The 16,275-nt window shown below is 42.6% G+C and overlaps 1 protein-coding gene across 5 annotated transcripts in view; it reads left to right on the top strand.

Moving 5' to 3' along the window:
- CYP4X1 (cytochrome P450 family 4 subfamily X member 1) overlaps positions 1 to 16,275 on the top strand; it is a 43,349-nt gene that overhangs the window by 6,298 nt on the left and 20,776 nt on the right. For 3 of the 5 annotated variants that reach the window (XM_071217466.1, XM_012530797.3, XM_058303628.2), the window contains one exon: positions 15,339 to 15,480. In XM_071217466.1, the coding sequence (XP_071073567.1) occupies positions 15,339 to 15,480 (142 nt within the window). Of the gene's footprint in view, positions 1 to 5,007; positions 9,453 to 15,338; positions 15,481 to 15,838; positions 16,250 to 16,275 lie in introns of those variants that run through there. The other 2 variants (XM_004472992.5, XM_023582954.3) reach the window with 2 other exon arrangements.

Below are 16,275 nucleotides of genomic sequence, written 5' to 3'. Positions count from 1 at the left end.
GAGTTTATATGGCTACGAGTCTCTAAAAAAGAGTCTGGAGGCTGTCAGAAGGATTGCCCTTATGCACAACTGAGCAGAGTCTGAGAGACAGATAAAGCAGATACAACCCCCAGATATCGGTTCCTTCGAGGGCTAAAGAGACCCATGGGAGTTATGGTCATGGCCGATGGGGTTAACTACCAGGTCAGATGGCCCCTCTTTGGAACTGGTGTTTATGTGTAATGAATCTGGACTCAGATGGGATCTCTCTTCATAAGACTTTCATGCTAATGTGCTGGAGGTGCAGTTAGTGTTGGAGTTTAAGATATATTTAGGGGATTTGAATCTCTGGACTGACAATGTGATAGCCAGGTCCTGAGCCTCAACAGACTCCAGCACCTACAATCTGACTTATTGGGCTCACCACACTCAGCTAAGATGGAGTTGAAGAAGGACAACCACCACACCATGGAGCCTAGAGTGATTACAACTGAAAGTGGGAGGATTGCATCCAGCATCCATGTGGAATCTGAGCCTCCTCTTGACATAGAGGTGCAATGGACACAACCAATCCAATGTCCACATAGAAAAGGTGGCATTGGATTGAGAAAAGTGGACATGATGGCTGATGGGTATGGGGAAAGGCAGGAAGAGATGAGAGGTGGAGGCATCTTTGGGACATGGAGCTGCCCTGGATGGTGCTTCAGGGGCAATCACCAGACATTATAAATCCTCACAGGGCCCACTGGATGGAATGGGGGAGAGTATGGGCCAAGATGTGGACCATTGACCATGAGGTGCAGAGGTGCCCAAAGATGTACTTGCCAAATGCAATGGATATGTCATGATGATGGGAAGGAGTGTTGCTGGGGGGGGAGGGGGGGGAGAGGTGGGGTGGGGGTGGTAGGGTTCAAAGGGACCTCATATATATATATTTTTAATGTAATATTATTACAAAGTCAATTAAAAAAAAAAAAAGCTAAATGTGAAAATGTGAGGTCCTCCTTGGAGATATGTAAAGAGATTCTCATCTGCTGCAGCCGGAGGTCAGGAAGGACTGAAGAGTAGAGCCCCAGAGGAGGTTGAATTCTCAACTCAGAAAGATGCATCAAGTTGAGGATCCCCACTGGGAAGAATGGGTCTCTAACGCATGCGATTGGGGTCTCTGAGTCAATGCCCTTGAAAATCTTGAATCCCCAGACTTAGCCCCTGATCAACTCCAGCATGCCAAATGAGTGATTCACTCCTCCCTCTTAAAGTCTAGCATACCCCCTTTCCTTAAAGACAATGCAGAGGCCTTGACCTTGCACAAAAATATTCCTCCCTCAGGAGCTACTCCCAACACCCCTCCAGAGTGATTACTTAGCATTTACAATATTTAAAAAAATAACTACAGATGTCATTTGCACATCTTACTCCAACCCAATTATTTCAAGAGGATGAAAAGTCTACAGTAAAAAAAAAATGCATAGGGCAGTGGATATAGCTCAAGTGGTTGAGCACCTGCTTTCCATGTATGAGGTCCCGAGTTTGATCCCTGGTACCTCCTAAAAAACAAAAACAAGAACAAAACAAACAAAAACCAACTCTTATTGGGGAACAGATGTCGCTCAGTAGTTAAGCTCCTGCTTCCCTTGTACAAGGTCCTGGGTTCAATCCCCAATACCTCCTAAAAAAAATGCATAGAAGTTACGCACAAAAAATCAAGTGATCCGTTAGAATTATTACCAGTGCAATTAATGTTTTCTTTATTTATTTATTTATTTTTTAATTTATTTCTCTCCCCACCCCCCCACCCCCAGTTGTCTGCTCTCTATGTCCATTTGCTGTGACTGCTCCTATCCTTATCAGCAGCACTGGGAATCTGTGTTTCTTTTTGTTACATCATCTTGCTGTGTCAGCTGTCCATGTGTGCGGTGCCATTCTTGGGCAGGCTGCAATTTCTTTCATGCTGGGCAGCTCTCCTTACAGGGCACACTCCCTGCACGTGGCGCATCAGTACTGCGCATGGGCCAGCTCCACACAGATCAAGGAGGCCCGGGGTTTGAACCGTGGACCTCCCATGTGGTAGGCAGATGCCCTATCCATTGGGCAAAGTTCGCTTCCCTTAATGTTTTAAGTAAGATAATTAAAGATGAAATTGAAAAAAATAAATTCTTTTGCAAATTTTCATTATCATAAATGCAATATATATGCAAGTTTTCCAAAATGGGGTCTTCATTAATTTTATTTTGACAATTCCCATTTTTGTGTCTATAGTACAATGTCCTTCTCCATAACTAAAATAAATTAAAACTATTTAACCAACTAATAGGTCAATAAGGATTAATAGAATTAGTATATTAACCAAAAACTTAAGCAATGGGAAAAATGCTGGTAACACTTATTTGTAATTTTATTAATGAAAAATTTGTATTCTTTATAAAGAGCATTCTCTGTTGTTTAAATTTTGAAAATTTGCTTTTAAATGAAATTAATTGTCTTTCTGCTTTGTGGAGCTTTACATTAAAGTTTTAAGGTTTCATATTTGCTCATGTAGTATTTGGGCTTATCAAAACGGATAATGTTTTATTAATAAATTTATGTGGTGTCTGCATATAGATAAATAAGCTCTTTTAATTGTGCATAAAAGAGTGTGGGTCCTGTGTTATAAGAGTGTAGGGACTTAGGCATGGTTTTCTAATTTTGAGATAGATCCGGAATTCATTTTAGTTGGTGTAAGTAACTGCTCTAAGCTTCAGGAATTTAAGTATTTTAAGGAAATGCGAATACTTAGAAATACTAAATTGCTTAGTGGGTACAAAGTTTCTGTTGGTGATGGTTGCACCAATATTGTGAATGTAGTAATACCACCGAATTGTACACTTAGAAATTCATTCTAAAATAGTTAGAAATCGATTCTCTGAATTTGGTAATATTTAACAATTCAAATGTATAATTCAGATTGACTTGTCGTTCTCATAGATTACTAGAGTAAAAATGTTAATATTTAACCAATAAATGAACACAAGTTAATTTTAGCAAATTTTTGTAAATTTATGACTTATTGTATTTGTGTAATGAGAAGAACTAGCAGAAAAGGGGTCTGGATATTTTGGAGGTACCATGTGATAGAAAGGACAGACTTTTGGGATAATGTAAAGTGGTCACTTAGATCTATGAACTATGTCAAGTTCCTTAGCTTCTCTGGGCTTCAACTTGCTAAGCTGTAAAGTGAGGATGATGAGACATAATGGGAGAATGGAGATAGTGCATGCAAAGTGCCTGGCACGTAGTAAGGGTTCAATATTATTCTAATGTTATTACTTTTCCAATTTCATATTGCCATCTGGGTAACATCCTAACTTCTCTTTTTCATAGCCAAGCTCTTAAGAATTGTTGATATTTTCTCCAGTTTCCATCAACTCATAGCCACTTCTCGACCCACTTTATTTTGACCTCTATTTCTATCATTTCAATAGCTCTTTATCAGGTTAAAACTGACTTCCCAGACATTCATTCCAATAAATACATTTTATACTTGATCTTTGTTGTCTCAGGAACATTCCACAGTCATCTTTCATTTCAAGTGTCTTAACGTGCTCTCCTTGCCCTGCACAACACTTCCTCAGTCTTTTAACAGCTCACTTGCCAGTGCCCTCGGCATTGACCCTACCAGTGGTTCCAAACTCCCGTTCTCTTCAGGCACTCAAACCCTCTTACTCCTGCTAGAAGAAAAGATACCTTGAGCTCCTCTAAGAACATTGAGGTTATCTCTCCACCTGACCCATTTACCTTTCTGTGTTATTTCTAATATGTTGGTCTCCCGGGTTTAATCTTTTTTAACTACTGCTACTGTATTAAGTAAGAGCAGAATGAAGCAATCACTACCCAACCTTGATGAGTTCACCAAAATGTCTAGGTCCATCCATCTATGACGTTTCAGTGCCTCATCCCATCCAGCTGTCTATTTTAGTCAATGTTCTAGTTATCCCTTTCAGTCTCCTATGGCCCTATTTAATCTCTCTTACTGTCCCTCTCTCAACAGGTTCCATCCTTTCTTTCCGTCAGCATCATCTCCTTTATGAACAAGCACCAGGATCCTTGTCTTGAAAGCAGCTGTCATTTTTTAATTTATTGTGGTAAAATATGTATAACACAAATTTTACCATTTTAGCCATCTTTAAGCGTACAATTCAGTGGTATTACTACATTCACAATATTGGTGCAACCATCACCAACAGAAACTGTGTACCCACTAAGCAATAACTCCCCATTCCTCCTCCCCCCACCCCAGCCCTTGGTAACCTCTAATCTATTTTCTGTGTCTATGAATTTATCTTTTCTAGGTATTTCATTTAAGTGGAATCATACAATATCTGTTCCTTTGTGTCTGACTTATTTCACATAGCATAATGTTTTCAAGGTTCATTTAGCATGTATAAGAACTTTATTCTTGGGAAACAGATGTGGCTCAAATGATAAGGCCTCTGCCTACCATGTGAGAGGACCCAGGTTTGATCCCTGGGAACTCCTGCTGAAAAAGAAGAAGAGAAATTGTGCCTGCGCGGTGAGCCAGTGCACACGCGGTGAGCCGAATGTCTGTGCAAGTGAGTCATGCAGCAAGACAATGACGCAACAAAAGCGAGACGAAGGGGAGAGTCAAAGGGAAGCTTAGCAGAGACCAGGAACAGAGGTGGTGCAATTGATGGGGAATGGGAAGCAGATTTGGCCCAACGAGTAGGGCAAATGCCTACACGTGGGAGGTTCAAGGTTCAAATCCAGGGCCTCCTGACTCATAAGATGAGCTGGCCCATGTGCAGTGCTGATGCGTGCAAGGAGTGCCCTGCCACGCAGGGGTGTCCCCCACATAGGGGAGCCCCACGCACAAGGAGTGCGCTCCATAAGGAGAGCTGCTCAGCGCAAAAAAGTGCAGCCTGCCCAGGAATGGCGCCGCCCACACGGAGAGCTGACACAACAAGATGACGCAACAAAATGAGAAACAGATTCTGGGTGCTGCTAACACAAGCAGACACAGAATATTATTTTATTTTTATTTTTTTGCTATTTTAGTTTTTTATTATCTTTTTTTTAAAGATACATAGATCACACAAAAGAACTGTTCACTTTAAAATGGTTAATTTTATTTTACGTCAATATTACCTCCACAAGGAATCTAATTAGGAAGATTAAGTTGAATACGTGAAGAGGCTGCATAGGATTCCTGCTTATGAAATGAATAAATACCTAAATGAAAACATGAATGAATGAAGTACCAAATGAAAAGTAAAAAGTATAAAAATGATACTTTAATTGTTCATAGGATAGACTTCTGTGAACTGGGGTGTTTAGAGAAGTTTTCATGCAGGAGGTAAGGGTTTAGAAAGAGCAGAAGACACACACAGGGACAGGGAGGATTAATTCTTCTTGTCTTCCCTATCTCAGTGCACAGACATACAGGGATCATCCTAGACTTCTTCCTTTCTTTGCCCACATCTGGTGAGTTACTAACTCTTATCAAAAATGCATCCCAATATCCTTGCACTTATTATACCTCTCTATTCCATGGCATTCCCCTAGTGCAGGTCTTCATCATTTCTTATTCAATTCTTGCAATTATCATCAGAACTGGTATGCCTAGTTCCAGTTTACACACTTATCCCTGCCATACACTTATTCTCATAATGTTAAGCTCTCAGGACCCAGAGTTACACTGATTAGATTCAATTCCTGACCTCACTTCTTACTCTCTGATGTCCTTGAACAAGTTATATTATCTCTGTGTGTCTCAGTTTCCATTTACGTAAAATGGAGGTAATGATACCTACCTTGAAGATTTATTCTGAGAATTACAAACATTACTACGTGTAAAACATTTTACAACAGTATTTAGTTGTCATTATTATTATCTTCCAAACAGCTGTCACAGTGGTCAATATCTAACCACATCACTTTCCATCTTAAATCCCTTCAATGCATTCCCATGGCCTAAAGTCTGACCTTGACTGGGCCTACTAAGCTCTGCACGGATTGACTTTCGCCCTATCTGTAGCCCTAGCACTCACATTGCTCCCTGAGACTTGAAGTTTCAGCTTGAAAAGCAGGTTGTTTCAGTTGGCCCTAGATGATTTCATTCTCTTGGTGCACACATTTTCCTTCTCCCTGGAATGTCCTTTCCCATTTTGCCCACCAGGGTCTACCTGCTGACATAGTTCCGCTAGACCCTAAACCACATGAAGCAGGGCCCATTTCTGTCTTGCTCAACACTGAGCCCCGGGTGCTCAGCACAGTGACTGGCTCATGGTCGGTACTCAAAAATTATCTGCTCAGTCAATAAATGAATAGATGAAAACATGACCTCAGCTATGAAATTCTACTCACTTGTCTTCCCCCCATCCGGTCAGAGTTCATTACTCTCTCTTTGCTGGGGATGATATAGCACAACTTTATATGATGGCTACCTTTATGTGCTTATTTGTTTTCTTGTCTCCCCTACAACACTGTGTGTTCCCACATATACCCAGTACAGGGTCTGGTGCAGAGTACATGTCTACTAACTGGGTGAACAAGCAAAGCAGAGAGTAGTGGATCTCTAGAACCCCTCATTGGGCATACCTCAAATCCTTGAGATTTTTATCCCCATAGTTCTATGTTCTGAAATATTTTTTCTATCAAATTGCCCTTTTTAAGTAATAATCTGGCTCCACATTTTAATAGATCAAAGATATGGATTTTATTTCCTTTGCTCATCTTTAAATAACTAGCATTGCCATACTGAACTATAATTCCAGTTGAAAGCAAAAGCTAGTTACTCTGCACTGCTTTATTTGTAAACAAATGGTTTTCTTTGGGCTCTGTGTGATATCAAGCTCTCATATGACCCTCACTTCTTATCTTCTCTGCCTGACATGGAATGGGTCATGAGTGAGCACTGGGAGAGGAGCAGGACACCTGGGGCCTCACAGCCCTTGTTTCCATCTGGAGGCGCCACTATTCATGTTGCTGGGGATTTTTCTATGTACTCCAGCCCCTGTACTGCAGCTAAAGACATGCAATTCAGCAGACATTTGTGAGGAATGGCAAGAGAAGGAAGCAGAGCAGTCACTATTCCACTTTGAGATTCCTGAGTTGCAGCAAGTGTTGAGAGCCAATCTTTTTCTAAATTACTTTATTTAATTTTAAATTAATTTTTCTAAATTACTTTATCGTCCATCAGGATATTGTGTTGGAGTAATTGTAAATCTTCACTGTCAGTCAGGCAGAAAGAACACATGATAATTTAAGGAAAGTTTCTACCACGGGAGAAAGTCCACCTCTTCCAGCCATGTGGACTAGGGCAAGAAGCAGCAGAGGCTGGGAAGCCAGAGGTCAGGTGTGTGTGTCCTGACTAATCCCCGCTAGGTAAAAACCCTGTGGTTGGAGGTTTGGATAGACTGAGGAGAAAGTAGAGAATGGAAAGGATTTTGTCTTGCTTTCTTTTTGGGAGGAACCAGAATGAAGTGAAGTAGTGAAAAGGTCTGAACCAGCACCCTTGAGCTTCTCTTAGGCCCTTGAGAGTAGTGCAAAAAGTCACAACGCTCCTGGTGCCCAACGACAGGGAATGCAATTGATGATGCTAGATGCATTCCAGCCATGGGTGGACTGCGCAGGCCTCGGGGGGATTCACACCACCAGCAAGAGCCTGGGTGAGCCCCAAGTCCCTGACCCTGCCAGGAGGACTAACCAGAAGTTCACCAACCATACCCTATTACTCATCCACACGAGGAACCCAAGGGTCAGACCAATGAGATATCACAAGAGTGAGACTAGGTAGGACCCTGGAGCAGGAATATGGATCTGAGGTCTTCCCCCTATGACCCTGTGGTCATATAAGAGCGACCGTACACCCATCATGCCCTGGGGAGGAGCAGGGCAGAGGTGGAGAGGAGTCTGAAAAACGAAAATGCCACAGGTTACCCAGAAGAGACTGTGTACACCAGAAGATTCAGCAACACGGTCAAATAACAACTTCCAGCTGAAGAGTGGAGGTAGGCAAGAACTAGGGAGATGTGAGGAAGAGGGAAGTGAAACACTTTGTGTGGCCCAATAGAATAGAGGAAGGGGCCTATGCTGGGTCCAGATGAAGTCGCCACCCTGGAGTCTTAATCACTTGCCTGATAAATAATATCTGCCTCCAGAGACTAGAGTGGGGGCCGTTGAAAGGAGGGGAGTAGGGAGTTGTAGCAGAGATGGGTCTGTTGTTCAGGGCTGTAAATTCAGCACCTAGCATAGGCTTGTCCCAGCACAAAGAAATTCATCAGGGCGGCGGACTTGGCCCAGTGGTTAGGGCGTCCATCTACCACATGGGAGGTTCCCAAATCAAATCCCAGGCCTCCTTGACCCGTGTGGAGCTGGCCCATGTGCAGTGCTGATGCGCGCAAGGAGTGCCCTGCCACGCAGGGGTGTCCCCCGCGTAGGGGAGCCCCACGTACAAGGAGTTCGCCCCGTAAGGAGAGCCACCCAGCGCGAAAGAAAGTGCATCCTGCCCAGGAATGGTGCCGCACACACAGAGAACTGACACAACAAGATGATGCAACAAAAAGAAACACAGATTCCCTTGCCGCTGACAACAACAGAAGCGGACAAAGAACACGCAGCAAATAGACACACAGAACAGACAACTGGGGCGCGGCGGGGAGAAGGGGAGAGAAATAAATAAATCTTTAAAAAAATAAATAAAACTAAATAAATTTTAAAAAAAGAAATGCATCAGCAGCGAATTGTGGGCGATGCCCATGAAAAAGGCTGAAATGTAGAGGAAAGCGGTTTGGAACCTCAGGCTTGTTGGACCCTAGTTCTCTAGTCCCTCCAACTACCCCCCCCTCCCCCGCCCCCCAGGCCCCTGCCGGTTTTGGGAGAATTCCAGAATGGAAAAGGTCTTCTAAAATAGCAATTTGCTATTTTTGCTTGACAAAGAAGAAAAACAATGACCTCAGCCTTGGCACTATTTAAAAATCTAAATTCAGATCCACGGTAACTAAAAACTGTCCCGCTTTAAATACGGACACTCGAGGAGGGTACTTTGGTGTAAGAAGTCCCGGCCTGCATAAAGGCTCGCAGCAATCAGTACGTGTTAGAAATGCGGAGTGCCTGCCTGCTTTCCCTCCCAGGCCTGAGTGCCCCTCCCACCGCTCTGCATCCTTCCCCCGGATGCTGGGAGCTCTCCCCAGGGTGCAGAGAGGCGGTGGGCCGGGTGATCTCGCGCTGGCGCCGAGCGGAGAAAGCTCGCCCTCTCCCCAGACCCCGGAGGCTGCCTGCGTGGTGAGGGGCGCGGAGCCATGGAGCCGTCCTGGGTTGAGACGCGCTGGGCGCGGCCCTTTTACCTGGCCTTCGTGTTCTGCCTGGCCCTGGTGATGCTGAAGGCCGTCAAGCTCTACCTGCGGAGGCAGCGGCTGCTGCGGGAGCTGCACCGCTTCCCGGCGCCCCCCACCCACTGGCTCTTCGGGCATCAGAAGGTAGATGGAGGGGAGGGGCGGAGAGGAGGATGCGGCCGAGAAAACCGGTCAGGCCCCGAGGCGACAGTTCCCTTTCCTTCCTCGAGCCCGCTGTCTTACACAGCCCTCTCCTGCTCTGCCAGGCGCTCGGCGCATCTTTTCCTTACGGCAGAGTCTTGCTGGGCAAGGGAAGCAAACTGGCGTAGCCCCTAGAAAGAACGCTTTGGGGGCTAGGAGGAGGCTACATAAAAGACCAAAATAGGCGAGATGTCACTCACATCTATCTTTAATCGGTTCACGGATGGCTTGCCTTCATGTGCTGCAGTTTAAAAAGCCTTTCACAGGTGTCATTTCAAAAATAGCATGTGACCTACATAATACTTGAAAATCACAGAAAATATGCAAAATCTGGGCAGAGTAGTTGCCACCTTGGGTCCAGTCCAACCAGAGAAAATCCATTTTCCTTTCCTAAGATTCTGGTGAAGTAGGGAGCAACCCCAGCCAGCCACTCAAGAAATATTGATTGACGGATTGGTTGAAATTTGTGAAGTAAAGGGAAACTGTTACCTTTGGCCTCTCCTGTTCTCTAAATCCATCCCACCTGTGATTCATTTTTTCATTCCTTCACCAATTTTGACTGGCAGTTGCGTGTTCCATACTAGGATTTCAAACAGAAGACAGGAGCCTGCCCTCAAGGAGCCCAAGTGGGTGCAGGCGTCCACCAGAAAGGGAAGATGGAGTTACAGGGTAATGAGGGCTTTGAAAGAGGCCTGGGGGCCGGGGAATCCTGGAAGCAGACCTGCATCCCTGCTTCGAGGGGGAAAGAAAATCTGTGCAGGGTTGAAGAGAATCTTAAAGGACGGTTGGGGTAGGGAGGGTGTTCCCAGCAGAGCTACAGCCTGAGCATCAGCATGGCGGTGAGAAATAGCACGTTCATCCAAAGAACTCCAGGCTTACATTCGGGAGTGGTGGGAAGAGATGTTGCAGGGGCAGGCAGTGGAGGCCTGGAGCGGGAGACAGTGGGGTAGACAGTGGGGTCTGCTCTAGAGATTCTAAAGTATAAGGCGTTATTTTTCCCATGTTAAACCCAGTGATTTAACCCCAATCCTATGTGCCTCAGCAGTGTGAGGTAAAATTCCCAGATAAAATAAAAACAGACTTTCATCACTTATCCTCTTTAAAAAATAGATTTTATCAAATGATACTGAAAGGTTTAAAACAAAATCTGGGGTCCTTTGGCTCTCCCTTAATACTTCCCTCCCCCCACTTCCTAATATTTCTTCCCCAAAGCAACCACTTTCAACTTTTACCTGTTTCTTCTGCTATTTAAATCCTTATTTATAAAATAAGATGATTATATTGCATTTCTTAATTTAATAATTTTAGACATTCATCTATTAATTTCTTAATGACAGTTTATCACTTGCATGTCAACTTCCCCTGTCCCAATACATGTCCCAATATATGTTGTATTTTTGCTTAAATAGAAAATTAGGATTTATATTATTTTGACTATAATATATTACTGATCTAACTGGTTCCCTTTGATTTTCTTCCTTTTCTCATAGAGCTTTTATTTTTTCATTCATAGTATTACCAACTGCCTCCTTTTCTCATGTTAACTTTTTTAATGTCTATGACTATTCTTTTTTCCAAATGCTCTATCAAACACATCTCAATGTTTCCAAATATTCAGATACATCAAATAATCTATCATTGTACATGCTTTCCTGGAGACATTTCTCCCACAGACCTCTCCTTCTGTTCCAGTCTGATTGTTCTCTAGGATTGGTACACAGATATTGATCCAGGACCTCCCATTTTTGCTGTCCTGTGTCCTATCTCCTGTGTCCTAAATTCCATGTCTTCTTTTTTTCCTGATTTATTTCATGATTTTGATGGATAGCTTCCTGAGAATGAGTGAAGGAATGCAAGGTAAATTTTTTGCACTCTTGAATGGATGTAAATGTCTTTATTCTGCTTTCAACTTGAATGATAGTTTGAGTACAGAATTGTACTTTGGAAATTGTTTTCTCTCAGAATTTTGGAAGTTTTTTTCCATTGTCTTCTGTCTTTCAGGATGGCTTTTGAAAATCTGAGATCTTCTGATTCTTAGTCCTTATTATGTCACCATTTTCTCTCCCTCTCTCTACAGCTTTGTTTCTGGTATTCTAAAATTTATTTATGATATACCTAGGTATGGCTCTTTTTTCGTGAGCAAGCCTTTCAATCTGGAAATTCTTAGTTATCATTTCTGGTAAATTTGACATTTATAATTTTTTTTCTTAGTTTAGGTTTCCCCAAATCAAATCCTGACAAAAATATTCAAGAGCAGGTAGCTTATTTTAAAGATTATGCCAGGAAACTTTGGTAGAAGACTGGGCAGGTTAAATAGGAAAGGCAAGGCAGCCAATATAGTGTTGGTTCCCAAGCAGTTTACCACTGTACATACCTGGAACTTAACTCCATTGGTTATCTCTGACATCCAGTATATTTGCCCCGGAGTTATCCTACCTGAAGAGTGAGGGAGCAGAGGTGTTTTTGTACCTTAGGCATTTGTGGATAACTACTCGTGGGAGGTGTTAATTTTCCAGAACACCTGGCCTTTTATGCTGGCAGCAAAACAGGCTCCAATGGACCGGGAAGGCCCTCAGGTAAATAAATGTAGGTGCTGGTTAGGGTGTGAGCTAAAGTGGTAAGGGCGAAGGGTTATGGGAAGGCCATGAAAGTGAGTACTGCAATTTCTTTACTATTTCCTCCCTCTCTCAATTTATCTCTTCTTTCTGGAATGCCTTTTGGCCAAATATAGGATCTTCTAGATTGGGCCTCTCTTTTTTTAAAAGAATGATTGCTTCTTGATTTTATCTTCCCACAATTTCTACTGAAAACATTTTAAAATATTTTGGCTTTCATAATTTTAATTTCCAAAAGCTCTGTCTTATTCTCCATTTGTTATTGCATCAGTTACCTTATGGTACATAAAAAGCCACCCCAAAGCCTAGTGGTTTAAGACAACAACTATTTATTTGAACAGCCTAGTAACATGGAACCTAAAATAGGGAATAAAATTGTGATAGTCTATACTGAATTGATACAATACCTTGATGCATTTGAAAATGTTTTGGACATAAAATAGAAAGGTATTCCCAAAGTCCCTTGAGGTACTGGGGAAGGAAAAGGTAGAATTGCTAAACTACCCTATATGGGGAATTCCTGCTATTCTGTCAAGCACTGGGGGATCCCAATTTCCTGAAACTAAAACTTGCAAGGTTGGGGGTAATATGCCTTTTTCTCTGGTTATTTAAAAGTTTTCCCTTTGTGTTTGGTTTTTAGAAGTTTCACTATATAGCTTTCTTTGATCTGATCCAGTTTGAGATTTACAGTTCTTGGATATGACTGGAGATCTTTCATCAGTTTTTGGAAAAGTCTCTGTTAATTTCTCTTCAATTATTGAATAATAATTATTAGTGTTTCATTATCTCTTGCTTCTCTCCTTCTGGAACTCCAAGTATATGTATGTTAGCCTTTTCATTCTGTCTCTTATCACATAGGAAGTCACAAGGAAAATATGGCACTATTTTACTTAGTAACATTTTGTTGTTGTTGTTGTTTGTTTGTTTGTTTTATATTTACTTAGTAACATTTTAACTCTAGTCATAAGGCTCCAAAAATCAAAGTTGTGGGGCGCAGGCGCGGAATTCCCTACAAGACAAGAAATTTCATTCCTTTTTCTGTTCCAATCATTATGGTCTCACTATTCTTCAAACTTGCAAAGCAAAACCCTTCTTCTGGGCTTTTAAAATGCTGTCCTTTGCTTGAAATGCTCTTCCAGCAACTTAGGCCTTTAAACAAATGTCACATCCTCAGGAGTGCCTTCCCTGACCACTTTTACTAAAATAGTGTCTCCAATGCTTTACTCTCTTACCCTGCTTTTATTATCTTTTATTGCACCACCATGTATCACTGTCTAATAATGTATTTTTTATTCCTTTGGTTATTAGTTTATTATCTTTCTCTCCATTAGAATATGAGATCTGTGAGGGAAAGGACTATGTTCATCACGATAAACCCAGTGCTTGGTATAGTGGCTAGCCCAAAATAGGTATTCAATTAATAATCTCTTGATGGTACAAATATGATAGGAGCTCAAGATTTTTTGACTACATAGAGTCAGGTAGATTGTCATTTGATCAGTAGGTAAGTGAATTTCAACCAGTGTATGTATATGCAGGTGTGTGTGTGTATTTAGATGCATTGTCTGGAAAGGCTATGTAGCTAAGTGCATACCAAAGAACTTGGACTCTAGGGATGCAGATGTGGTACAACTGATAAAGTATCCACCTACCATATGGGAGGCCCAGGGTTCAAACCCAGGGCCTCCTGGCCTTTGTGGTGAGCTGGCCCTCTCACAGTGCTGCCATGCAAAAGGAGTGCCATGCCACACAGGGGTGTCCCCCGTGTAGGGGAGCCCCACATGCAAGGAGTGCACCCCACACAAAAAAAGTGCAGCCAGCCCAGGAGTGGCACCGCACACACGGAGAGCTGACGCAGCAAGATGACACAACAAAAAGAGACACAGATTCCTGGTGCCGCCGAGAATGCAAGTGGACACAGAAGAACACACAGGGAATGGACACAAGAGAGCAGACAACGGGGGCGGGGGGGGGGGGGGTGGAGAAATAAATAAAGTAAATCTTTATAAAAAAAGAACTTGGACTCTAGACTTAAACCTGGGTTTGAATTTCCACTACTAGTTGCCAGCTGTATTATGACCTTGGATAGTTACTTAAACTCTCTAATGCCCAATTACCTCATGTCTAATACAGGGGTTGTAATTGTACTTCCTAGGATACCTGGTGTAAAGATTAAATAATATAAAACATGGAACACACTTAGCAGCACTTAGAGGATAGTAGTGCTTGCTAAATGTTAGCTTTTACTATTAGTTTTAGTTTCCTTGGCTGCTCACACAAATACCATGCAATAGGCTGGTTTAAACAATGGGAATTTATTAGCTCATGGTTTTGAGGCTAAGAGGAAGACCAAATCAAGGCATCATCAAGGCAATGCTTTCTTCCTGAAGACTGGCATTCTGGGGCTGGTTGCCAGCAGTCCTTGGTCCTTGGCACCCCTGTCACGTGGCAATGCACATGCAGCCTCTCCTCTGGCCTCTCTCTTCCCTTTTGCGCTCCGTTGAATTTCAGCTTCTTGCTTCCCATGGCTTTCTCTCTGTATGAATTTCATCCTACTTATAAAGGACTCCAGTAATAGGATTAAGACCCAGTGATTTAGGAGAACTAGTTAAACGGGCCATTAGTATTCTGCTTATAAAAGCAAAAATCCCTTCTCTGATGGTAGTATTTGCACTCTGATCTATAAAAGTTGGAAGCTGAACACTTTGTATTTGGACTTGCTTCAAGCTTCACACACCAGTGTAAATTGTCCTTCTACTGTTGTAGGAGAAAATAAATCTTGGATATTCTTTGTAGATGGAGTTGGCAGGTTTTTTAAAAGAAGCATGTATTATTAAGTCATGTGAAAGAATCACTGATCAATAATTAGAGGAAAAAAAGGAGAAGGAACAGTGATCCAGAGGTCAAGTTCTATCTACTAACCAGTTAGATTTCCTCACAGGATAAAACAACAACAACCAAAAAAGAAAAAAGAAAATTTCCACTTCCAGCTCCCACTCCTCATCTAAGTGTATTATGTTGACAGGTGAGGCATGGAAGAGTGGGCAACTCGGCTCACTTCACCCTCTCTGTTGGAAAAAGAGCTCACAGGCTATATCATTCAAAAGGGCCTTGGTCAGGGGAGTGGATGTAGCTTAGCGTTTGGTATCTATAAGAGGGGGTACTTTACCAGACTAGCTGACTTCTCTAATTTCCTTTACTTTTTCCACTGAAGTTTTTTCAGGAAAATGAAATGGAGAAGCTTGAGGAGCTTGTAAAAAAATATCCTTGTGCCTTCCCTCGCTGGGTTGGGCCCTTTCAGGCACTTTTCTATATCTATGATCCGGACTATGCAAAGACATTCCTGAGCAGAACAGGTAAGAAAGGGGACAAATAACAGGAACCTAATTAATTCTCCTAGAAATGGTATGCACGAAACCCACAGGCAGGGTTCTAAAGGATATAAATGGTTCCTGAGACACAGGTTAGTTTTGGGCCTTTAAGAGACACTAGAGAAAATATGGGGAGGTTTCCCACTAATACTGAAAGGGATTCCCATATCCTCCCCAATCCCTTGTCTAGTTTAGGGCTCCCATGGGCTCTTTCTAGGTCACCACACTCTCCAGAGGCTTCCTTTGCCTCTTGGCTTTGTGCCTTCAGAGTCAGCAACCCCCACCTCCATTCCCTTTCTTGAACATAAGTCTTCAGGGGAAATCAGAAGTAGCTGTTCCTGGGATGGTTCCACAGGTAAAACTATTAAAAGCAAACAGCCTGTTCCCGAAAGTTTCCATGTTTCCCATTCCCCCAGCTCTGATTTGCCCCATGCCCACCTCTTGAAGGACAAGAGCTATGAAGCCCATCCAGTTTTAGATTTACAAGACCATCAAGAAGCATTTTGTATCTTGCTAACTGGTGCCTGCTGGCCTCTACTCTAATAATTAATCTGCTTTCAAAAAAGGATTTAGGATTTGATATGCTGCCCCAACTCCTGTTCTGGAAACTGCAACCCTCTGGCAATCTCTGTTTCGGTTGGAGGAAATGAAAACAAGGGAAGAGTCTGGGTTTGTTTACCTGTCTGCCTTATGGGATTGCTGTTCTCTGAACCAAGAATTCTGGTTTCCCTAGGACTACCAAGGACTGCAGAGAGTGAGTGTTGGGCTCCCTTTGCTCAC

The sequence above is a fragment of the Dasypus novemcinctus genome, chromosome 9 (assembly GCF_030445035.2).
Source record: "Dasypus novemcinctus isolate mDasNov1 chromosome 9, mDasNov1.1.hap2, whole genome shotgun sequence".
In the NCBI taxonomy this organism is placed as follows: Eukaryota; Metazoa; Chordata; class Mammalia; order Cingulata; family Dasypodidae; genus Dasypus; species Dasypus novemcinctus.
The sequence above is the reverse complement of the archived record's forward strand: the minus strand, read 5'-3'. Positions and strand labels throughout refer to the sequence as shown.